The 24,824-nt window shown below is 39.5% G+C and overlaps 1 protein-coding gene across 6 annotated transcripts in view; it reads left to right on the plus strand.

The window, feature by feature from the left end:
• Positions 1-24,824, plus strand: part of FAM118A (family with sequence similarity 118 member A) — a 43,584-nt gene that overhangs the window by 7,749 nt on the left and 11,011 nt on the right. For 4 of the 6 annotated variants that reach the window (XM_061582436.1, XM_061582432.1, XM_061582431.1 and 1 more), the window contains exons 2-6: positions 14,399-14,456; positions 15,530-15,782; positions 18,619-18,840; positions 20,817-20,945; positions 22,069-22,354. In XM_061582436.1, coding sequence (XP_061438420.1) covers positions 14,410-14,456; positions 15,530-15,782; positions 18,619-18,840; positions 20,817-20,945; positions 22,069-22,354 — 937 coding nt within the window. In that variant the 5' untranslated portion in view covers positions 14,399-14,409. Of the gene's footprint in view, positions 1-14,398; positions 14,492-15,529; positions 15,783-18,618; positions 18,841-20,816; positions 20,946-22,068; positions 22,355-24,824 lie in introns of all 6 variants that reach the window. The other 2 variants (XM_061582434.1, XM_061582435.1) reach the window with 1 other exon arrangement.

Consider the following 24,824-nt stretch of genomic DNA (forward strand, 5'->3'; position numbering starts at 1 on the left):
TCACATACTTACAACTCTGTGAGGGAGATGGGGAGAATAGTTTGTTGTGTGTATGAAAGAATATGCAAGGAAAATAACCTTGTATAACTTATGTGTATTGTGGGGATAGTGGGGGCCCTCTCTCCCTGCCCTGCTCTGTTATTCTCTCTGTATTTTCTCCCAGTTCAGTTTGTATCCTGCTTTTCACCCCGAAATTCTCACTGATATTCAGCCCATCCAGACAACATCTTTATTAAGCATTCATCCTGATTTTCTTGCACAAAACGTATGCAAACGTTAGATTATACCTGGTAATTATTGAGCAGTTATAGGACACTGTGCATTTGTTCTGCATTCTTTCTTGTTTGCGTGTGGGGTGTTTAGATGGCTTCCCATTAGTCATTCTTTCATCCCACACTTTTCAATGCATTTTAGGTCCTTTTCAAAATGTAAAGTCAGATTCTTTTTAAATGTTGATTTGTTGTGCTAAGAGACAAAACCCTTTAATCCACTTTTAACTGCACAAACCTTAAGTTCTGGCACACGCTTGAATCTCTTCCACAAAATAGTAACAGTCTGGAGGTACCCACTGAGAGTTTAGCCACTGGGCACTCTTTTCTTTGTCTTCTCAGCACAACCTCAATATGAAAAAGTCATTTGGAACACTAAGAAGGTTCATAAGCCTGCCCCTCTCTTCTGATGGTCTTTATTTCCTTACTCTCTGTGATGCACAGGCTGTCTCCCTTTGCCAATGTGATCAGCTAGACTCTTCTCTTTTGTATATTCTTCTGCTTCTCATTGTATTTTGAACCCTGAAGTGATGGAGGACTTGGATTCTGATTTACACTGGGTTGTTGATGTGCTGCTGCTTATTTATTTATACTTTCTTAAGGTGCAGTTTCTGATGTTTTTCCTTTGACTTGACATCTTAATCCTGGTAGCTGTGACATCAGAACTTGGCATTCAGTTACCAAAGAACGTTGTTTGAGGTCAAATAGCCTGCTGTCATTGGTCACAATAGCACCTTTAATATCTTTTATTTTTACTTGCCAAGTCAAATAGCAGTTCTTGTGCTGTGCCCCTTGTTAAGAGATAGGTAATAGGCTGAAAGAATGTCTGCAGGGTTGTATTTGTTTTAAAATTGAATACATTTTCAAGTCTGGTTGCCAGTACTGTTGAAAAAGGATTAGCTAATTTAGCACAGTGGGAAGGAGAGCCTGGCTGGGAGTCCAGAGTCAGTGAGTTCAAATCCCTGCTTGTGTCTCCTGGTGTGACATGTGAACCATGTATTAAGAAAAGAACATAAAATGAAGGCTGCAACAACAGGACATCATGACTGGCATTGCAGTCTTCAACATATGCACCCTTATTTTAAGAATGGTTACTCAGATGTAACTCCCATTCATTTCAACATGACTTGTTCACTTAGAGGAGCCTTGATTTGGGGTTATACATTTCAAGTAAATTAATGTCTATTCATAGAGTGGGTAGTTAGGACCAGAGCCTAAGAATTCATAGAGGAGTGCAGTTTATCTTAAGAGATCAGTGAGGGGTTTAGGGCCTGTCCACAGGCTATTGGGGCAGATAAACATTTTATGATACTACGGTTGCCACCTTTTCTTTTTTCCTGGAAGGGATTGTGTCCCTTTAACAGCAGTGTAACAAGCAAAAATGTAGCAAGTGAAGCTTTTCCTGGCAAACAGACCAGTGGTGGGAAAAGTTTCATCTCACCCCAAATCTCCTGGTGACAGCTCCCAGTGGCGTCATATAGATGTTAAATGGCATTGGGGGGGGGAGATGGAACCCTGAGGGACACCGCAGGACAGCTCCCATAGTTTGAAACTTCCCATAATTACTTTATAGAAACAGCTGTGCAGGTGGAAATGGAGCCAATGAAGCACAGTGCCCCCAACCCCATCTCCCTGAGATGCTCTAGAAGAATGTTGTGATGAATAGTATCAAATGCTGCTGAAAGGTCAAGGAGAATTACCAGGGCCTCACTCCTTCCATCTCGCTCCTTATGAATGTCATCAACCAGGACAACCAAGGCATCTTCAGTGCCTTGGCCGGTCCTGAAGGCAGACTGGAATAGATCCAAGTAATCAGTTTCCTCCAAGCATGCCTGAAGCTGGACCACCACCACCTCCTCAAGCAAAAAAGGGGATATTTACCCCCGGGTGATAGTTGTTTAGCATTTCTGGGTCCAGGGAGGTCCTGTTAAGGAGGAGATACTATTTACTAACATCATTTTTTAATCCATCTTTGGAAATTGCTGAATTCTTTGCCACAGTATTTTCCTTGTGGGAAGGAGTTCCACACCTCAACTTTCCTCAAGCTAAGAACAGGCATCTGTTCTGTAGGTATTGTGGCAGAATTTGCTGATCCAGAGGCTCTAAGTAGAAAAGGCTTTTTCTTTTGTGTTTTCCCCTTCCCAGCCCCACATGCCCATGTGCCTCTCAAAGTATTTTTATCCATTCCTGTAACTTCTCCCATTCTCCTTTCATGCCCACCCTGTACTTCCCTCCACCCATTGCTTTCATCCCTGCTTCCTGGTCCTTTAACATTCACTTCTTTCTTCTATAACAGCTTTCCTCTCTTATCCCCTTTTCTATTCCCAGTTTGTTTGTTTGTTATTAAATATTAACCTTTTGTCTCTCTGTTTTCCTTCAACATCTTTTCTGCCCCTTTCTTTTCGGAGGAGTCATTTTCGTGCAATGCGCCCCATTATATTCAATGGGGTTCTGCTTTACGGCGATTTCCGCTTTAAGGTGGGGGTCCAGAATGGAACCTGCCGTATAAGCGGGGCCTGCCTGTAATCCTGTTGATTTTTTAGAGAATGTATTTAATTTTTCTTCAGTTTTTTACATCTTCCTTTTTGGTAAAGGTTAGATAAAAGTTTATTCAACTTCATCTCTTTCTAGTATGCAAGTCTCATTTTTTTTCTTGTTTGACCTGAGTTTGTGTATTATAAATTCCATCAAATTAATGTAATAAAAAGTCTATACATCTCATTAATAAATGAGATGAAATTTCATTAATTTCATCAAATATTTCAGGCATGACCCTGTTTTATTAGGTAGTACTCGAAGGGCTAGGTAGCACTCGATCTGCACCAATCTGCTTTCTTTAAAGCTGTACTATTGGGGAGGGAGGTGTTTAAATATTCCAGGCACAAGGCCTCTTTGGCTGCGATACATGCTGGCAAAATCAAATCACCAAAATCAAATCCTATAGAAACCTTGGGTTTCTATCATGAAAAGAAAGACGGGGTATAAATGTAATAAATAAATAAATTAGTGTAATCATAACAATGTAGATTTCATAATAAAAATAAACATTTTGACAGTATAACCAGAAGTCACCAAGGTGGTCAAAGTTCATTATTTCCTCTTCCCATGTTTAATTCCTGGCAAGCAAGCTCTATTTATCAGTATACAAATCCAGCTCTTCAAACTCATTTGTCAGTTGCAATTTTCCAAGCCCAAGCAAGTGATTCATCCCTCCAAATTCCAAAACCATTTCATTAGACTAGAAGTAAAAACACATTCCATTCAGATCCTTCAAATGTCTAACAGCCAACAAGAAAACAAATTCCAATGCATGATTTGAGTTAATAATTGAAGGGCATATCTGTCCAAGAGAGATAAGTGACAGTTTTCCTGTTGAATGCCAGACAGCCATTCAGGCACCATGCACTGAAACGTTTGCAGCCTATCCTTTTACATTCTTTCGCCTCTTGTTCTCACCATTTGGCTTAGTGGCACATAACTTCTCCTGTTGTCCATATTCCACTTTTTGTGATTTGCAGAGATCCCTCTGTTTAAATTACTGTTGGCAAGTGGTTTGAGCATTAGGAAGGAAATATATTTCCTTAATCACTCATGAAATTGAGGAGTCCTGATAGAACTGGAGCTCCTTGTTGTGTGTACATGAGAGTGTAAGTACACTTGTCTGTTCTTCATAATGCATTGTGGTAAACACAGTTGCTGTATAAAGAAAGTCAGGCACCCTCATCACCCCCAGATACAGCTCCAGCTTAGAGTCCCTCTTCTTCCAGCAACCGTCAAATGCCATCATTAAAAAGCACAGGTCCCAATTCCAATCCTTGGAGGACTCCGCTTTCTACATCCCACCATTGGGAGAACTGTCCATTTATTCCTACTCTTGGCTTTCTTTTTCCTAGTCTGTTCCTGACAACCTCTCCTCTTATTCCATGACTCTCAGCTTACTTTGATGAGGCACCTTGTCAAAAGCTTTTTGAAAGGGCAGTTCAGAGTTTACTGGAACAAGCCCATTTCAGACCTTTTGTTTATAAAGATGGCTTGTTTCAATAAATCATAATCAACCTTTAGGATTCACATGTAATGCTACACTGTGATTAATTGAAAATCTAGCTGAAAACTTCTTATCGTCTTGTAGCTGCACTAGAGGAGCATGTGAGCCTGAGGCTTGCCTAAATTTGTTCATATAATGCTAAAGCACAGTTTGGTGTGGTTCATACATAATGCTGATGTTTAGAGATTTATTGTAAGAGAGGTAAAAAGTCCATGATGTGAACCCTTACTCACAGACTGAACTATTACAAACTAAGCACAGGTTTACTGGCTCAGTGAAGACTTGGCCATTCCTGATACTTCTTGTTTTGAATCTCACCATTATGTTGGGACTGAATTATAAATTATAAAATTGAAGTTTAAAACTTGGTATTAACTCACATTGTGACACAAACCCTAATGGGGTGCTGGAAGAGATCTGGCATGATCAAAGGATGCAGGGCTCTTTGTATTCTGCCTTTAAAAGCAGAACAGCTCTTGACCAAGGTAACAAAGTTCTGTGCCAAGCAAAACTGAATTCTGTTGCCTCTATACATTTTGTAAATGAATAAAATATGTGGAATTGTTCCTATTTTGTATAATTTTTCCTGCAATTTATAATATTTTAAAAAACATATTCTGGTAGTCATGAGGAGGGATTGGGAGGCTTATGGAAGCCTTGCCCTCTGATCACTAGAAATATTATTCAGCCACAGCTCTATATTCTGAGCACCACTTAATGTCTGCCCTTGCCGACTTGTCTTTGCAACCAAAAGGACTAAAACGTTGCTCTTTTCTTTAAAATGAATGTAAAGCTTGCTGTGGGAGGGAGGGTGGGATATAAATTTTATAATAAATAAATAAAAAGATCCCCAGGAAGTTGAATTCTATACCTGCTATTGCATTATTCATTTCTGTGTTATATAATCATGCAGCCCTGATTGTATTTAGGTATAACTGAAACTTGGTGGGATGACTCCCATGACTGGAATACAGCAATTGAAGGATACAACTTGTTCAAGAAGAAGGAATAAAAAGGGAGGTGGAGCTGCACTATATGTTAAAAATATATATCCCTGCACAGAAATACAGGAAGATGAGCTTGGTAGCTCCACCGAGAGTATCTGGATTAAAATTAATGGGGCAAGGAATAAAAGGAATGTGGTGCTTGGAGTCTACAACCGACCACCCAATCAAGGAGAAGATGAGAATGTAACTTTTGAAAAGCAAATTGCCAATGTTTCGAGGAGGCATGATGTAGTAGTAATGGGGGATTTCAATTATCCCAATATCTGTTGGGAGACAAATTCTGCCAAACACGGCCCCTCCAAGAAATTTCTGACTTGTGTTGGAGATAACTTCCTACTACAGAAAGTGGAGGAAGCAACCAGAGGATCAGCTATCCTGGACTTGATTCTAACCAATAGAGATGATTTGGTGGATGAAGTGGCAGTTACGGGAACTCTGGGGGAAAGTGACCACACCATACTTGAATTCTTGATTTTAACAGAAGTGAAAGCTGAGAGTAGCCATACGTGCACCCTGGACTTCAGGAAAGATGATTTTAATAAACTCAGAACAATTGTAAGTATGGTTGCATGGCAAGCCACCCTAATGATTTATCAAGATGTCCAAGATAGGTGGGAGTTTCTAAAAAAGGAAATTCCAAAAGCACAATGGCAAGCAATTCCAACAAGGGAAAAAGGGGGGAACAGCAGAAGAAGCCAATGTGGCTTCACAAAAAGCTTAGAGATGACCTGAAAACAAACAAGGACACATACAGGAAGTGGAAAGAAGGCCAGGCCACAAAGGAAGAGTACAGGCAGGTATCATGGAATTGCAGGGGTGGCGTCAGGAAGGCTAAAGCTGAGAATGAGCTGAGGCTAGCAAGGGATGCTAAAAGCAACAAAAAAGCTTTCTTCAGGTACATCCATAGTAAAAGACAGAGAAAAGAAATAGTGGCACAGCTACTCAATGAGGATGGCAAGACCATTTCTTCAAAAAAGTTTATCTAATCTATCCGTGATTAACTACTTTGTAACCATACCTTCTCCAAAGTTTGAAGACTGTGAAAATAACTCTGCTATCTTAAACGGATTCATTATCATTGAATGGTGAGTCATTGAGGCTTCCCGTAGGCAAATGAAAAGAAACCTTGAGCCAAATACCTGCAGGAATACTTATTTCTGACTAAAAACGTGGGGTAATTATTATCCTCCAACTTATAACTCACCCAAATTCCAACTGGGAGCTTAAAGAGCAGTTTTTTTCAACCTTCTGAAATTAAATAAACTTTAAAGAAAAACTATATTGTTTTAAAAAGAAATGGTTCAAACAAGAAAGAAGTGCTATGAACAAGATTTAAATTTTAACGAAAGCTTGGAAGAGCCCATTAAGGGGGGGTTTTCAACCTAAAATTACCAAGTTTTTTCTACTAAAGGATAGAGATAAGTCAGAAAGTAAAGAGAGTCGTGCTGCAGTCAAACTTCCTGATACAGCTTTAAAGGAACAGCTTTATTCTGATCAAACTGAGGAGACCATCTCTGTTCCTGAGGTCTCTGAAAACTTACAAACCCCTCATTACGGAGCTGTCAGGGCAATTTTAAACGACCAGTCATCACCAACTAATTTAACAAATTCACCGCCACAGGTCCTTGGGCAGCTACCTTTTAAACAAATAGCAGCAGATGACCCTGAATCTTCCTCAAATGATTCCTTTTCTAGTAATGTAATGGACCCGGAAGGTCATTTTTTGTGTCAAGACCAGTCATTTCCTGGCTGTTTTACAAAGACTATAGCCAACAAGGAAGTGGAAGAAATTGGTCAGAAACTACTGCTAACAGGTCAAAAATGCCTTCAATTACAGCTGGCTAACAGGTCAAAAATGCCTTCAATTACAGCTGGCAAAAGAGACTGAAAATATTAAAAATTCTTTAGAAGAAATAAATGGATTACTTAAATTCCTTATGGAAGGAATAAATAAACTAACTTTACCTTTAAAATGTACTTTACCCTCACACAATCCGGTAACTATAAAAAACAAAAGGGTAAAGGACAGAAAACCTCGGATTTTACATAAAGGAAAAATAAAATACAAAAACTTCAAAGAATTCAAATATGCAAAAAATAAGAAGTTAAATCTTCAAAAACTCTATAAACTGCTTGAAACCCAACTTCAAACAGAAACTCAAGCAAAGAAACTGACTACTGTAACTACTTCAAAGTCAAAGGCATCTACACAAACCTCAGTGAGAGAACTTTCCAGAATCCCTTCTGAAATGTTAACAAATTCTGGAAATACTGATTATCTCATAGATACCACCCCAAGGATTACAAATGTTAAATATTCTTTTAACGAAAAAAACCTGAATCGGAAAAATGGTAATGATCATTGGTCTCTTAAATATAACCCGAACAAGCTTGCAGTGCTAAATCTCCGATATCTTCAGAACCAATGAAAAAGTAGCTATGAGAAAGCAAAGGATTTGCCACGTTCTTCAAACTCTGGGAATGGTAACCTTACGACCAGGCGATATACAAAATATGGAACTTCTCTACGACCCGCAAATGAATACATCGGTCCTACTCACCTTTAAATCATCGATAGCAACAGCCCGGTTAATAGCCAACTCATATCTCTTTAACAGACACGGAATAACTGTTCAGACATTTTACTAACATAGCTAAACCCATATCTTTAGTTACAAAAAAAATGCTGCCAATAAATCCTTTTTTACCAATGGAAAATGACAAATCTTATTTAGAGGAAAGTAGCACTTCTTTAAATTCTGGAACGGGTGAAACAAAAGTGGATCAAACTTCCTCTATTACCCATAACAAATCGAAAAACCAGTCATCTCCAATTAGACCACTTACGTCCACAGAAAAGGAGGCTTTCCTGCACTCTTCATCGCAGTCAAAATTAGGTTTGGAAGCATCCAATTCCGCTATCTCTGATTATATCACTATAGACATGGCAAGCTCTTATTCTTTATCAACATCGATAACTGCCCAGAAATCTCAGTTTACAAATCCAGCAAATATTAAGCCAACTGAAGAAATTTCGTTCGATTTTATGTGTGAAGGGGAAACAGAATTAGTAAATAGTTTCCACTCATTTACTGACTGCGAACAAACAGTGGTTATAAATAAATTACAAAACCTTCTCAATAACCTTAGAGCCAAAAGAACAGGGTCCAGAGCTTTGGAGGATTTTGAATTGGGTTCTCCCACTAACAAGCAATTATCCCCTCCAAAGGCTTCTCAAACAATTCTGCCACAACGCTATTCAAATGTATGTATACCCAATATAATGTGCGGGGCAATAATGCATGAGACTCACGCATCAACCTGACAAACTTCTCCTTCACCATTAATCTTTGCACAGAAACCAAACTGTCATTTTAAGTCTATAATAAATGTCCACACTGAACTATCCTGTCTTCCACAAAGGGAAAAAATAATAAAAAGGGATCTAAATTTGAACTTGATAAAAATTGTTTCCTGGAATGTTGCTGGCTGGGCTTCAAAATTAAATAGCCCTGGATGTCTAGAATTTTTGAGTTCCTATGATGTAATTTGCTTGCAAGAAACCTGGTCCATCAAAAATATTGCTTTGCACGGTTTTCAAACTCTAGAATTAAAAGCTATTCAGGAAAAAAACAGAGGAAGACCAAAGGCTGGTCTAGCAATATTAATTTCCTCTAGAGTTGTTGCAAAGATTAAGAAAACTGCCCCTTGTGAACAAATAGCAATTGCAGCTCTAATAGAATTAAATATGGCATCCATTCTTATAATAAATGTTTACATACCTCCATCTCTTTCAAAGGGCAGGTTGATCTTAGTTTGGCAACAGTTGGAAAACTATATAATCCACCTAGAACATAAACATCCAAAGGCCCAACTTATACTTCTAGGAGATCTAAATGCTAGAATCGGCCCAAATAATGATACCCTGAAGGCTTCCCCCCTTTGGGGTGAACTTAACACAGAATTTTTAATTCTGCGTTATTATAGAAGCTCTAAAGACCATAAAATTAACCTTGCTGGGATTTATTTGGTCCAATTAGTGGCTCGATTAAACTTAGTAATTTTTATTTTCTCCAACGGCCCTAAACTCTAGAGATCAAATAATAAATTTGAACTCTAGTGCAGAGATCTTGTTAGAATATTCTAAGCTATCTTCTGCTTTGGAAAAGTTTTTTAAAAAAGCTAGTTGTCCTCACAGTCCAATAAACCAAATGAAACCCAATTGGTATGATAATGAATGTAAGGCCGCTAAATACGTATTAAGAGAAATATATAATATCTATAGAGCAACAAACGCAAAAAATCTCCCTCCTGAATATTACTCAGCTAAAAGAACTTATAAAAAGCTAATTGCCCCCAAAAAAGACCAGGTACAACAAGAAAGTTGGAAGATTCTAATAAATGCTTCCCTAAACAACGATTCCAAACTTTTTTGGGCAATTGTTACAAATGCTTTAGGTTCTACAAACTCTCAGCAATGTAATATTCCATCTGATATCTGGGAACACCATTTTCCCCTGCAGTTTGTTAAATATAGTGATAACTCCTATGGATTATCGCCTCAGGTCAGCTTAGATTCTTGTCCTGATTGGTCGCCGGTTGCCCAAGATGAAGTAATATGTCTAATTAAAAATCTAAAAAGCGGAAAGGCCCCTGGAATAGATACAATCTTACCAGAAATACTCAAAACTAACATCCAATGGTGGGCTCCACTGCTCTCATCCCTTTTTACCCAGATAAATTTGACTGGGAAGATACCCTCATCCTGGCTTGAAGCGGTCATCATTCCCTTATTTAAAAAAGGTGATAAGGATGATCCTGTAAACTATAGGCCCATCAGTCTTCTATCTGTAGTGGGCAAAGTATATGCATCCTTCTTAAATGTCAAACTACAATCCTGGATAGAAGAAAAAAATATTCTGGGTCCCGAGCAAGCAGGTTTTCGACCAAATAGATCCACTATTGATCACTGTTTAATATTACGATTCCTGGCAGAAAAATATATGAGCAACAAAAATAGGGGACTTTTTGTCGCTTTTATGGACCTCAAGACTGCATTCGATTCAGTCCCAAGGAATCTTCTATGGGCCAAACTAAATGCGACCTCTATAGATAAGCGTCTTTTATTTCTAATCAGCCAGTTATACCATAGTACTTCTCTGAGGGTGAGATATGGGATAAACGGTGAATTGACCAGACCTATACCAGCACAAGTAGGAGTGTGGCAAGGTTGTGTTTTGGCCCCCTCCCTATTTAATCTTTTTTTAAATGATTTAAGCACAATTTGCTGCAATGAAAATTTTCATTCCCCAAAATTAGCAGGATTAAATTGTCCCCTTTTATTATATGCTGATGACACGGTTCTGATGTCTTATTCGGAGATTGGCCTTAAACGCCTTCTTAGGGCCTTTATGTGCTATTGTGAAATTTTTTTTCTTGCTATTAATTTCCAAAAGTCTAAAATAATGGTTTTCTCCAAAAGAAAACTGACACACCATTGGAAAGTAAAAGATAAAACTTTTGAGCAAGTAAATTTTTTTAAATACCTAGGTATTTTATTCTGTTCCTCACTTTCATGGTCCCTCCATATACAGACTGTAATTCAATCAGCACAAAACGTCTCCAGAGCTTCTATTAGATTTTATTATACTAAAGGAGGCTGTTACATCCCTGCTGCCATGAAAATCTTTAAAATTAAAATACTTTCACATCTTCTCTATTGAGTACCAATTTGGGTTACAGAATTCAATAAAAAAGTAGAAAGGGTTCTTTCGAGCTTTTTACGGGCCATTTTCGGTATGCCAAACTGTGCTTCCCCAGCTGGTCTTAGACTCGAGGCTGGAATAAATTCGATAGAACACACGGCCTGGCTACATGCCTTTAGATTCTGGAACAAGGTAGCTTATTCTGGTCCTTCTTTAGGGTACCTCCACTTAATATGGAGAGACCCATTTACAAGCTCGTGGATCAAAATCTATAATAATAAGCTAAAATGTTTAGGCCTGTCCACAGAACTCTTATCATCCTGGGACTCTGAAAAGGCCAATTATATCATCAGCCAGAGAATAAGGGATCTTGATTATCAGTATTTATATTCTAAGGCAACTACATCCTGCTCCCCATTACATTTTGGGCTGAGTTTTTGTTCTTCATCTCAACTGTCATATTTAACAGAACTAACATTTCCCCATTATAGATTTTTGTTTTCTCGTGCGAGGTTTAATTGCTTACCCTCTGCTTATTTAACAGGCCGATACCTAGGAATCCCTATAGAACATCGTTACTGTGTCTGTAATTCAAATTCCCCTGAATCTTTATATCATGTTCTTCTACAATGTGAGCTATATAATGAACCTAGAACTAAATTCATCTTGCCGCTTACTTCAAGGCATCAGGGAAGTTCCCCAGACGGGGTAGTACGGTTTCTTCTGTCAGATAAAAACAAAAATATTACTAAGTTAGTTGCTAAATTTCTTTATATTGCCCAAGCCTTATGGAAAAAACAGCTCTAATATTGATCAAACGTCCTTAACATCAAAACTGTGCTTTATCTTACTTTTATATTATCATTTTTTAAAAAATTATTCATAAAAATTGTTTTTATAAAAAGTATATTCCTGTATAAATGTTGTTCTTGTATATCTATCAAAGATTTGTATTTTCATGTTTTGTTCGGGTCTATGACCGTAATAAAATAAAAGAAAGAAAGTAAAAGACAGAGAAAATAAATGGTGGCACAGCTACTCAATGAGGAAGGCAAAATGATGACAAAGAAAAGGCAGAAGTGCTCAATTCCTACTTTGGCTCAGTCTTCTCCCAAAAAAGCGTCTATGACCCTCCCGGGAAACATGAAGTAGAAGGGGCAGGATTGGAGCTTGAGGTTGATAGACAAATGATCAAGGAATACCTAATCACTTTGAACGAGTTCAAATCTCCAGGGCCTGATAAACTGCATGCTAGAGTATTGAAGGAACTGGCTGAAGAACTCTCAGAAGCGCTGTACATGAAAGGTTGTCACATAGAGGAAGGCTGGGATCTCTTCTCAATTGTCCCAGAGTGCAGGACACGGAATAATGGGCTCAAGTTGCAGGAAGCCAGATTTTGACTGGACATCAGGAAAAACTTCCTAACTGTTAGAGCCATACTACAATGGAACCAATTGCCTAGAGAGGTAGTGGGCTCTCCGACACTGGAGGCATTCAAGAGGCAGCTGGACAGCCATCTGTCGGGAATGCTTTGATTTGGATTCCTGCATTGAGCAGGGGGTTGGACTCGATGGCCTTATAGGCCTCTTCCAACTCTACTATTCTATGATTCTATGAAAGAGATATGACTTTTTCAGACTGCTATAGCTTTGTAGCATTTTTCTGAGTAGGATCGTTTTGAGAACTAGGAGGTGTTGAAATTCTGTTGTGTGTGTCTGGGGAACGGGGAGGCTTCCAGAAAGTGTGTGGGGAATCAACATGTGTTGTGCTGCAGATGGATGTAGGGAGCAATCTGTAGTAGTCTTCCAGAAAAAACCCCTCATATATTAAAACTGCTTACCTGCACAGTAATAATTATTAAATAGGTCTTGGGGTGCATGCTATTTACTTAGTTAGGGAAAGAAGTCTAGGAAATGAGAAAATAGACTGTATAGTTTCAGATTAATGTTAAACAAGAGGGAAAAAACATATTTCTATCAGGAAGAAAAACTCTGGAATTACTTTTCTTTTGTAACTAATTCTGGAATAGTATGTCCGTTTGACATGTATGTGGTCATAAGTGCCTGTTGCAAAATGATGGAGATAACCTTGGCTAGCTTTTCTTAATATGTCTCGTGGTTCAAGAAAGTGAAGTAGCTGATGTGATCTCTTGATCTCCCCCCCCAAAAAAAATCCTGAGACTCAAATATGAGTCACAGTTGAAGCCTCCTTGGACCATATTAAAGTTTGACAAAAGTATATTTTGTGTCTGTCCGGTTCATGTATAAAATGGGATGTGTGTCTTGTTATAGCAGAAGAAGCATCCAGGTTAGGAAACGTGTTCCCTTCCCTAGCTTACTTTGTCACACTCTGTTGGTTCTGGCACTTTTCTCCCCAGCCTGACTCACTTCTGGCATTGTAGGCAGGTTGGGAGAAAAATGTCTGGGCAGCAGAATATGAGGATTAAATAAATTAAATAAATTTAAATTGAATGTCATGTTGTCATATACTCAACTGTATTTGCATATAAATAAACATATCGACAGGGGAAAGACATTTTTTTTAGGCATATTTTATCCATATTTTCTGGTAAAGACAAAGAGGAAGAATGCTTTTGTTTTTTTCAGCATCAGTAAAACAAGCCATACCAATATTTGAAAGAACCCAGGTTTTAATATTTAGCTTTCATTCTGCAGCTGGGATTTGAAACATCTGTTTCAGGAAGACCATTGTTTAAATGTCAAGTAACACTAAAATAACTCTATAAATTAATAACAACCTTGTAGGCTCCAAACTCTTGGAGTAGCCTGGTCTAGCTGTAACTAGAGGCAATTCTACACTTGCTTCTCCCAATCTTCAAAATAAAAAATCTTTCCATTGCCCTATAAGGTGCTTGAACATGAGCCTGCACACGCAGTTCCCTCCCCATAAATGAAAACAGGGTTTCCCAATGGTACATACTTCAAGAAATGTCGTGCCTCCCCATCAATACAGTGAAGCCTTGCCAGCAAAAAAGAAGTGGTGATTGTACAATATATCAGTTAAGTACTCCATCCGCTTGGTGACTGAGACCAATGAATGGTTGCAGGGTGCACATGGCAAGTGGGATCAAGTTTTACTGCTGTTGCTGTGGTGGACTCTTTCAAATGTGCTAGGAGTCCCTTTCATGTCCATTTCATAAAGGCTGGCTGAGTGTGCTGGGACGCCTTTTACAGAGAGAGCTGTGATCCAACAGAGTTGGGTATACTGTTGTCGGTTGAAGGGTATAGGGAGAAGGTTGACACAATTAATTGGAGCCATTTTTTTTTAATCGGTCCAAGATTTGATAATAAAGTTGATTAATCTGTCAGCTGTAATTAAAATCTACCGAATCCTTGCTTTATTATTTCACAGGAGCAAGAGAAATGGATTCAGATGAAAAAGCTACAAATAGAAATGAACAAAAATCAAGGTGAAAATAACTCTTTAAACTCGTTTCAGCTTTTGGTACGTGAGGATTATTGCTGATAATTATTTTATAGAGCACTTTTAAGAGCCTCTCCCTTATATCTCTGCAACAATTCTGTGTAGATCACTCTTGTTGCCATTTTATAAATATCAAAGTCTATTTTGTTGTTTGCATAAAAAATGAATATTCTTTAGGAACAAGTTTGTCAGTGAAAGCTTACATAATTCTATCAATATTTCTTTCTTTTTTGTTGTGATTATTTATTATATTTTTATTGTGCCTTCTTTCAAGGAGCTGAAGGCAGTGTACATTCTTCAATCCCATCCCCCCCCCCCGTGTGGTTGTAGTAGCTGGCTAGATTGAGGGGCTGTGGTGTTTTCCACACTAGAGCTGCTTCTACCCTTTAGTGCTGCAGCAGCATTGCTTTCTATAATGTTTACTCAGTTCAGTTCATCAAAACGCCTTTCCAAGGTTGATTAAAAGCTTCCTGCTTTTTAAGACTCTCAATTGCCCCTGTGATGTCAGTTCCTGTTCTTGTGGAGACAGTGGCTTTAATTACTGATTTTCTTCCATTATTGGTTTTTCATTTTATATAATAAACCTACACTATTTTGCTATATAAACATGAAAAGGATATTATGAGAGGAAATCAGAAAGTGAAGCTGCCTTTGTAATGTGGATAGGAACTGAAATTAAGGAGCAATTAAGTGAAGTTATTCATTCGTTAAGTACTCAACAGGGAGCAATAAAAGGGCAGAAGCTTTTAATTAAAAGCAGCGTAGATCTAAAAAGTTACAATAGTGCTTTACTAGTCTACCCTGGTGCCTCGACTGTATTTTAATATATATATTTTAAATTGCAACAAGCTGTGTTGTTTAAATTGCAACAAGCTGTGAGAGCATAACAAAGAAAACATTAGAATATGATAGTCAGGCAGTTTAGTCCTTTGGCTTTTTCATAAAAAGTGAGTGAACAATTGATAAAATGTTTTTAATCTACTATACAGTTGAATAACAAAATATAGCTATGTCAGTTGTGACCAAAAACAGAATTTCTGTTTGGTTTCTACGGCCTAGGAAATTTTTGAAAAGCCTTGTACGGAAGCAGCCCTGTGACTTACTGTTAGTCATTGGAATGGGAGTGAGTGCCGCTGTAGCACCAGGAATTCCAGCCCTATGTTCCTGGCGGAGCTGCATTGAAGCAGTCATTGAAGCAGCTGATCAGCTTGAGGTGCTACATCCGGGGGATGTGTCTGAATTCCGCAAAAAAGTGGTCAAAGACCGAGATTTGCTTGTAGTTGCACATGACTTAATCCGAAAGATGTCGCCGGTAAGCACTTGCTTTACAAGTGATACTTGAAACATTACTGTAGGATATAGCTGATCCTGTATACTTGGATCCTGCTGAGGATCCCTTTCCTGCCCATCCAGTATCAGTATGCTGTGAGATTGTAGTCATGTAGGTAGTTACTGTCCTTTATGTGGCTTAATCTATCGTGCCAAAATTTTCTTGTTTTTTTTAAACATTCTCAATTAGAAAAGAAATAGCATTCGAAAACAATCAAAGGGCAAATTTCAGAGAAATTCTCATGGGTGGGGTGCAGAGGGTTGTTTTTTGCACTTACCTTACTTTCTGGGTGACCAAGGTGTGTTTGTGGGTGTCCTACAGATCATCTTTCCGGTGGTTTTCACCCTACACTTTTTCTGGGTGCCTGCACTTCCTGAAAACCTCATAACATCCTTAGCTGGGCTTTCTTATAGGTGCAGGGAGGTTGCCTATCATGCACTTGAGAGTTGTTTGTTTAGTTTTTTAAATGTAGTCTTTTCACTTTGAAATAAATTTATGCAAAAAGATTTTTTTAAAAAAGGACTTTTATTAAAAACAAAATTAGCACTATTTTCAGGCTTTCAATATCCTCCTTTCCTTGCTTCAGTTAAGCAGTTCGGTTAAGCACCCATGGGGCTCTTTTGGATCAGGAAGTGTGGGCAGTCAGGGAGGTTGCAGAATGTTGGAGAAATGTTTCATGGAAAGAACACACACAATACCCCTGTCTACCTCACAAAAATAAGGTAAGCTCAACCTCACAGCCTGTGTTTACTCCAAGATTTTGGGGGCCCTCAAGTGTGGTACCCTCTGTGGGGCCCCTTGACTTGGAACAGGTGGCATATGCCAACTGAGGATTCTCTTAGACTACCTCTGAACTTTGGTACTCTGTGCAATGTTGCAATGGTAGCACTGCTAGAGTGGTGGATTTTTTATCTTTATATTGGCCTTGGTCTAGACAGCTCTTCACTTATAGGACCACCCTCTGTTTAGGACACACTCCCACCCAAACCACATGTTGGGGATGAAACAGTAGGGCTACCGCCCCATGCCATACTTGTTAGCTTCCAGAAGCGTTTGACTTGTTCCTGGTAATAGCAGATTTGACAGACTTTGATCTTATCCAGCAACACAATTCTTACTTTCTTATTTTCATTCTTACTCGTATGAGGTTCGTTGATAAAATAATCTATGTAGGGCCCAATATGGTTGTGAGCCTTTCTTTGATCAAACGTCTCTGGCTTCATGGAATTCCAAACAGTCTCCAACGTAGTTCAAGACCATCATCTGAACTAGTTAAACATTGCTGATTGAAAAATCAGTTGCACTCAGTTTAAAATATAATTTCTAGAAATTTTAAACTAGGCCAGAGTTTAGTTAGATTAGCTTTGTGTTTGTCAGGAGATAAGCAATTTTTTACTTGGAGTCGAAGGAAATGCAAGAGAACCACCAGCCTTGAATCCTGTCTCCAGTTCCTTAGTCTTCTTTTCCAGTGTTTACCTTTGCCTGCCTTTCTATTGGCAGGGAGTGGGCAGGTGGGGAGAGACAGACCCTTCCATACTACGTTCAGAGTTGTACCCACTGCTAGTTCTAAGAGTAGAGTGGATTTCACTCCCTGCTTGGCAATTTCCCACTTTTAGGCTAGGACTGTTGAGAAATGGGCTCCTGTTAGGAGGAAGGGCGGGATATCAATCAATCAATAAATAAATACCTTTCCCTAATTCAACATCATGTTTGCACAGGGCAAACTGGAGAAGGGCATTTTGCCACTTTTTTTGGTAGGCAGGGAAATATTTGGAATGATTCAGGAGGGAAAGGCTGTATAATTACATTAGGTCTGTGGTGGGGAACCTCTGGCCTGTGGGTCAATCTTGGTCTGCAAGGTCGTTTTCCACAAACCATGCTCACCTGTCAATCAGCAGCCAAACAGGAAATAGCTCCCTGCTTGTGACAAGTGGGAACAAAATCCCATTCAGTTTCACTGTGTACATCTGTTCCGTACTGGAAACTGGTGCACACAGCCAAGGCAAGCAGAAAGAAAGGCCTTTTTTGTAAAGCATCAGCAGAGGACGGGAGAGGTCCCCTTTGTTGCTTTTGCTTGCAAAACACACCTTTCTTTCTCCTGTCCTCTTCACTTGATAGGGATGGGAGAAAGAAAGGCACCTTTTGCGAGCATCAGCACAGCACGGGTTCCACTGCCTGTGTGCCTTTCTCCCTTCCCCATCAATATATGTCTGTGGAAGACAGCAATGTAGCTTCACCAGGAGGCAAGAGCTCTTTTGGCAAGTGGCTATTTCCTATCCCTAGAAAAACTCTTATGTAGAGCACCATAGCCCACAGCCTTCTGATACTCTCTCCACTCACCCTGGCAAATTATGTCCTCATAACTATTGGAGGCGAAGTTTTGCTGCCTTCAATACCAAATTGTTAAAACGGTCTGTTCTGGCGTTGCTAGGCAGGCACCAAAACAAAGTTGCTTGAGATCTTAGCACACCAGAATACATGACCTGTGGGCTGCACCTTGTGCAGGCTTGTGATGTCATGAGAAGAAGCGCCTGCTGGATCAGGTAATAGGCCTATCTAGTCCTGCATCCTGTTCTCATAGTGGCCAATCAGTTGCCCATGGGAAGTTCACAAGCAGGCCTGAGTGCAACAACACTCTCCCCACCTGTGATTCCCAGCTACTGGCATTCAAAAGCATGCCACCTCCAACAGCAGAGGTTGAACACAGCTACTGATAGCCTTATCCTCCATGGAGTTTAGTGGTTTCAGGGTTTTTGTATTGTCTCACTAAAGGCCTCCATATACGTGTCTTTCTGTGGCTGTTCTTTTCTCCCCCCAGCGCACAGGAGATGCCAAACCCAACTTTTTCCAGGACTGTCTAATGGAAGTCTTTGATAACTTGGAGCAGCACATTCAGAATCCTGTTGTTCTGCAGTCAGTTCTCCAACTAATGGAGAGAGGCACTATGGTCCTTACCACGAACTATGACAACTTACTTGAAATCTTTGGTCAGCAGCAGAGTAAACCTATGGAATCTCTTGACTTGAAAGATAAGGACAAGGTATGCTTTAAGACTAGGGCTGTACCAAATTCACAAGGACAATTTCTCAGCTGTTTCATCCCCCTCAAAATAATCTCTTCTGGTTTCAGCTGTATTTCAGAGGTAAGGTAGCATACTTTTGGGGGACAGAGAATCGGAGCAGCTGCAATTTTGTTTTTCCAGAAAGTTCTGTTCTGAGGTGGTTTTTGAATTCTGGAGATTTCAGAATGCCTGTTGAAATAACAAAGAGCTGCCTCCTTTGCCACTCTCTGTGGATTCCCATTATAGTGGAATGCAGTTGATTATATGCGGAAAACATACACTTTTACAGAGCAGGCAGATTGTTCCTTTAGTAGCTCATTTTGAGAGCTGTAGTATTAAGTATTCCTCCAATGTAAGGACAGCAATTGAAGCAAATCAATTGTGTCAATCCATGCAAACCTGAAATATCAGGAGAAACATTTGTTTTGTTTGGACTTTTTTTTTTTAAATGCTTTGCAAAATGCCAAAGATGTGTTGATCCAAAGTAAATCCAAAGGTTTAAAAATGTCCCATGCTGTTTTTTTGGGGAGCAGGGGATAGAGGGAGGGAATTGGAGGCTGATTGGAAACATGCAATCATATGCATGTTGAATCAGAAGACCTGTTGTTTTGAGTATGTGATTTACTCCCAACTTGTAAATGTGCTGAATTGGCAAAATGATTTGCCATTTGATTTCTCCTTGAAATACTGAGCTAGTTTCACAATTTTTTGGTTGTATCACTGTTTTTCTCCAACTCTAGATAAAACCAATATGATTTTGGAAGTTGACCGCCTCCATTCTTTGTTTACAAAATGCAATTGCAGACACTAATAGTCTCCCACAAGCTTTATTGAAATGAATGAGAGCAGCCTGAGATATCCATTTGAATGAAACATATATGTGCAAGGATGGAGGTGGAGATCCAAGGCTGTTTTTCTTCATTGTCCTTTTATTTTGCATTCTTTTAACAGTGGGCAGTAAATTCTTTATCTTTGAAATGTTCCCTAGATATATAGTGTTTCTCTCAAAACAAAAATGTGTCTACTGATACTTATTGTTTTATTTTTAGCTGTGTAGTATTAAATAGATTTTTTAAAATGATCCTTTTAGCTTGAAAGGCCATAAATCATTTAAAAAAACCTATTTCGTAAGTAGCTAAAGAAGTCTGTCCCCATGCAGTAACAAAGACATACAGCAACATCACAGGGTCTTTTGCAAGGTCTAATTAATTTGAAACTGCTGGTTAAATAGGTGTCAAGTTTGACAACATTCTGTTGCCCACCTGATTGCGGTAACTGGATTAATTTGTGCTAACATTTCTCTATAGAAGAAAGCTGGATTGATAGATATGTTTTCATCCTATTGTTTTCTAGAACATTGCTGTATTACCACTTAAAAATAAAAATACATATGCATGAAATATTTTAATTTGTGGATGCCCCCCGTCCCACCCTTATTTAGAATATTGCTATTACAGAATTTGTGTTTATGAGGGAATGCCTTATTGCAGAATGTTGTTCTATGTTTAATCATTTGTAAGCTAGCTCTTCAGCACCATATTGCAACCTAGACATTTTGGGTAGTATTTGCCACCCTGGGCTCCTATTGGGAGGAAGGGTGGGATATAAATCAAATAAATAAATAAATATTCAGTGCTAGTCCTACTTAGAGTAGAGCCACTGAAGTTAATAGACATGACTATTTTAGGTTCATGAATTTAAATTACTCTGAGTATGACTTAGTTGAATACAATCCTCTATAAATAATGGCAAGCCTTTAACAGTTAGCAAACAAAATATGTTTGGTAGACATTGTACCCTGCAATTTTGTCACTTGTTCTTCAGGTTTAGATGCATTTTTAAAATAGAGGGAAGTGATAGCACTATCACCAAAATCAATGAATCATATGCCCCTTTGAAGGCCTGGTCTCTTTCTGCATAATGCTTGGTAGTATTAACTGTTTCGCTTTCTTGAGGTTCTCCAATGGGCAAAAGGACACATCAGATATGGAGTTCTTCACATTCACGGTTTGTACACTGATCCTTGTGGAATGGTGTTGGATCCCTCAGGATATAAAGATGTGACTCAAGACCCTGAGGTGATGGTATGTGCATCTTGAGACTAAGAACGTTTTTTTTCCCAGCCATATGACCTACAAATCAGAAGCATATTTCAGTTGGTAGGGACACGTTGGAACAGAGATTGTTTATTGCAGATTGATTAAGCTTGAATGTAGATGGTTGAAAGGTCGATGGCTGCTATATAGTCAAGGTTGCACCAGGCTGGCTGGCCTATAACTTCATTGCCCATTCTGTTGTCAGTGTGTTAAGTTCATGCAATGTGATGTGGGTTTTGTAGTGAAACTAGGAGGAGCTTGCCCTTTGTGACCTCCAACTCCTGAGACTAACCCTATTGTGTAGTGTAGTGGCTTCTGTGTATGAGGAGGAATTATGTATTTTCAAATGTTACTTGCTGACATTAGTTACACTGTTTTTTTATACTTATGTTTTGTATGTGCCAGTTCTAATCTGTAATCATAATAAAGCCTTTTTCTTGATATTGTGTACATGTTAAATGCATGCACAGTGTATGAGGGGCACTGATCTCTCTATTGTATAAACCCTGTTTTGGTGATTGGAAGGCCAGAATGACTTGTGTTGTGTATTATAGCTTCCCTTGAAGGAGTTCAGGCCTGTATGTGTATTTATCCATTTTGTTTTTACAACACTCTGTGAGATTGGTCAAGCTGAAAAATAAGGATTTGCTGCAGGCTGCTCTAGTGAACTTCATTGCTGAGAAGGAAACTGAACCAAGCTTGCTTGGGCCCAGTGCAGGATATGGACAGTGTCTCAGCAACCTCTTGATCAGGATCGCTAACAAAATACCTCCAATATATGTATATACTAGGAAAAGTAACATGTGATTATGCTACCAAATTCCTTGGGCATAAAAGTGCAAGGGCTTTTCACATCCAGAGTCTAAAAAACACTAGTTTGCAAAACATCTACTAGCCCAAATGTACTATTATATGTCATTTGGCATAGTGACTGACAACCTGAAGGGAAAAAATCCTACTCCCTTAAATGTCCTGTTCAGCTGGAAGCAATTTTGACTCCCTACAAACCGTCAGGAAAATGGCTATTTATGAAGCTAGGCTGCATTAAAATTAAACCTTTACACTGTATGTGACTTAATTTTTTGACTTACGAAGTACTTGGTCTTTACAGGAGGCTCTGCAGAACCTGTACCAAACAAAATCTTTTTTGTTTGTGGGCTGTGGAGAGACGCTGCGGGATCAGATATTTCAGGCCCTGTTTCTAAACATTGTTAAACACAAAGTGGATCTACAACATTACATGCTGGTGCTTAAAGAAAATGAAGACCAATTTTTTAAACTTCAAGCAGATATGCTTCTACATGGCATAAAAGTAGTATCTTATGGGGATTGCTTTGAACGTTTTCCCGAGTATGTTCAGGATCTCACTACTCAGATCTGCAAACAGAGGAGTCCAGGTACTGTAAACAATATAAAAGACATTGTGTCAAAACTTTTTTTTTTATTCTCCATGTTCCTGAGGTTTCAGCTCTTTCTAGAATAAGGGATATCTCTTTAAGTCTGTGTTATGGAACTCTGCTTCTGATGCCACATAAATCTGTGAATTAAGTCTGTGACAACCACCACCCCTTCTGTCTGTACCATCAATCACTAATAGATAATGTAATTACTACTTCACCCACAACCATGCATTGATTAAATGATAGGGAAAATATTAGCTCTTTTACTCTGGAAGAAATAACTCGAGTCTGGGATGCAGCAAAAGATACATCTTAATAGGTATTGTCAGTGGGAATATATCTCAATTTCAAGAAGGTGGCTTACATACTGACCTATCCCATCTTTGATGATGCTTGCAAAACTGTGTCAGGGACTGTTGCACTGAACTCATGAGGAACCTCTTGTGGATGGGGGGAAAAGAAGAAAAATGTGTTATCCCAAATCACTAGAAAACCCCATGTAATTGTTTTGATGTGCATTGTTTATTTGTTTATTATTTGATTTATAACCTGCCCTTCTTTGCAGTACGAGCCCAGGGCAGCAAACAAAAGCACTAAAAAAACTTTAAAATGTCATAAAAACATAGTTTAAAATATATTAAAACAAAAGATCTTTAAAAATGTTTTTTTAAGGGTTAAAAACATGTATTTTTAAAAAGGTTTAAAAACATTTTTTAAAAATGGTTTAAAAACATATTTTTTAAAAATGGTTTAAAAACATATTAAAAAGCAATCCCAACACAGACACAGACTGGAATAAGGTCTCAACTTAAAAGGCTTGTTGAAAGAGGAAGGTCTTCAGTAAGCGCCAAAAAGATAAAAAGAGATGGTGCTCATCTAATATTTAAGGGGAGGGAATTCTAAAGGGTAGTGCCATACGCTAAAGGTCCGTTTCCTGTGTTGTGCAGAACGGACCTCCTGATAAGATGGTATCTGCAGGAGGCGCTCACCTGCAGAGCACAGTGATTGACTGGGTATATAAGGGGTAAGACGGTCTTTCAGGCATCCTGGTCCCGAGCTGTGTAGGGCTTGTACATCAAAACTAGAACCTTGAACTTGGCCCGGTGGCAAATGGGCAGTCAGTGCAATTCTTTCAGCAGCGGGGGTGACATGTTGGCAATACCCTGCCCCAGTGAGCAGTCTTGCCGCCGCATTTTACACCAACTGCAGCTTCTGGACCAAACTCAAGGGCAACCCCACATACAGCACGTTACAGTAATCCAGCCTGGAGGATACCAGTGACATGGACAACAGTGGTCAGGCTATCCCAGTACAGAAATGGCTGGTGTCTTATCAGCCGAAGAAAAGGCACTCCTAGCCACTGAGGTCACCCGGGCCTCTAGTGACAAAGATGGATGCAGGAGCACCCCCAGACTACAGACTTGCTCTTTCAGAGGGAGTACGACCCCATCCAAAGCAGGCAACTGACCAATTTTCCAAACTTGGGAGCCACAAACCTAGTGTCCATCTTGCTAAGATTCAGACTCAGTTTACTGGCCCTCATCCAGCCCACCACCGAATCCAGGCAGTGGTCCAGGGGGCTTGCACAGCCTCTCCCGATTCAGATGTTACAGAGAAATAGAGCTGGGTATCATCAGCATACTGCTGACACCTTGCCCCAAATCTCCTGAGGACCACTCCCAAGGGCTTCATATAGATGTTAAACTGCATTGGTGACAAGATGTGACAGCACAACTGCCAGGGGGCCGAAAGACAATCACCCAATGCTATTCTCTGGAAACGACCCTGGAGATAGGATCAGAACCACAGTAAAACAGTGCCTCCGATACCCATCTCACCAAGTCTGCCCAGAAGGATACCATGGTTAATGGTATCAAAAGCCACTGAGAGATCAAGCATAACAGGGTCGCACTCCCCCGTCCTTATCACGATAAAGGTCATCCATCAGAGCGACCAAGGCCGATTCAGTCCCATAACCAGGCTGGAATGGTCAAGATAATCTCTTTCATCGAAGAGTACTTGCAATTGCTATACCACAACTCTCAATCACCTTCCCTGGGAAGGGGGTATTTCTGACCGGTTGGTAATTGTCGCAAACTGATGGGTCCAGGGTGGGCTTTTTCAGGTGTGGTCGGATCACTGCCTCTTTCAGGGCAGCTGGAACCACTCCCGCAACAATGCGTTGACCACACCTTGGATCCACTCGGTTAACCCCCTTGGCAAGCTTTAATAAGCCAAGAAGGGCAAGGGTCGACAAGATACGTTGCTGGTCGCATTGTCTACGTCATCAGGCCACATCAACTGAAACCATTCCCAAGAAGTTGCAGCAGATGTTGCACTGGACACCCCACTGGGGACTATAGTAGATGTGAATGGGGCATCAAAATTGCTACAGAGGCGAGCTACTTTACCTTCAAACTGCCTTGCAAACAATTCACAGTGAGCGTCCGAAGGGTCTAAAACTCCA

Source organism: Rhineura floridana, chromosome 8 (genome assembly GCF_030035675.1).
Source record: "Rhineura floridana isolate rRhiFlo1 chromosome 8, rRhiFlo1.hap2, whole genome shotgun sequence".
In the NCBI taxonomy this organism is placed as follows: domain Eukaryota; kingdom Metazoa; phylum Chordata; class Lepidosauria; order Squamata; family Rhineuridae; genus Rhineura; species Rhineura floridana.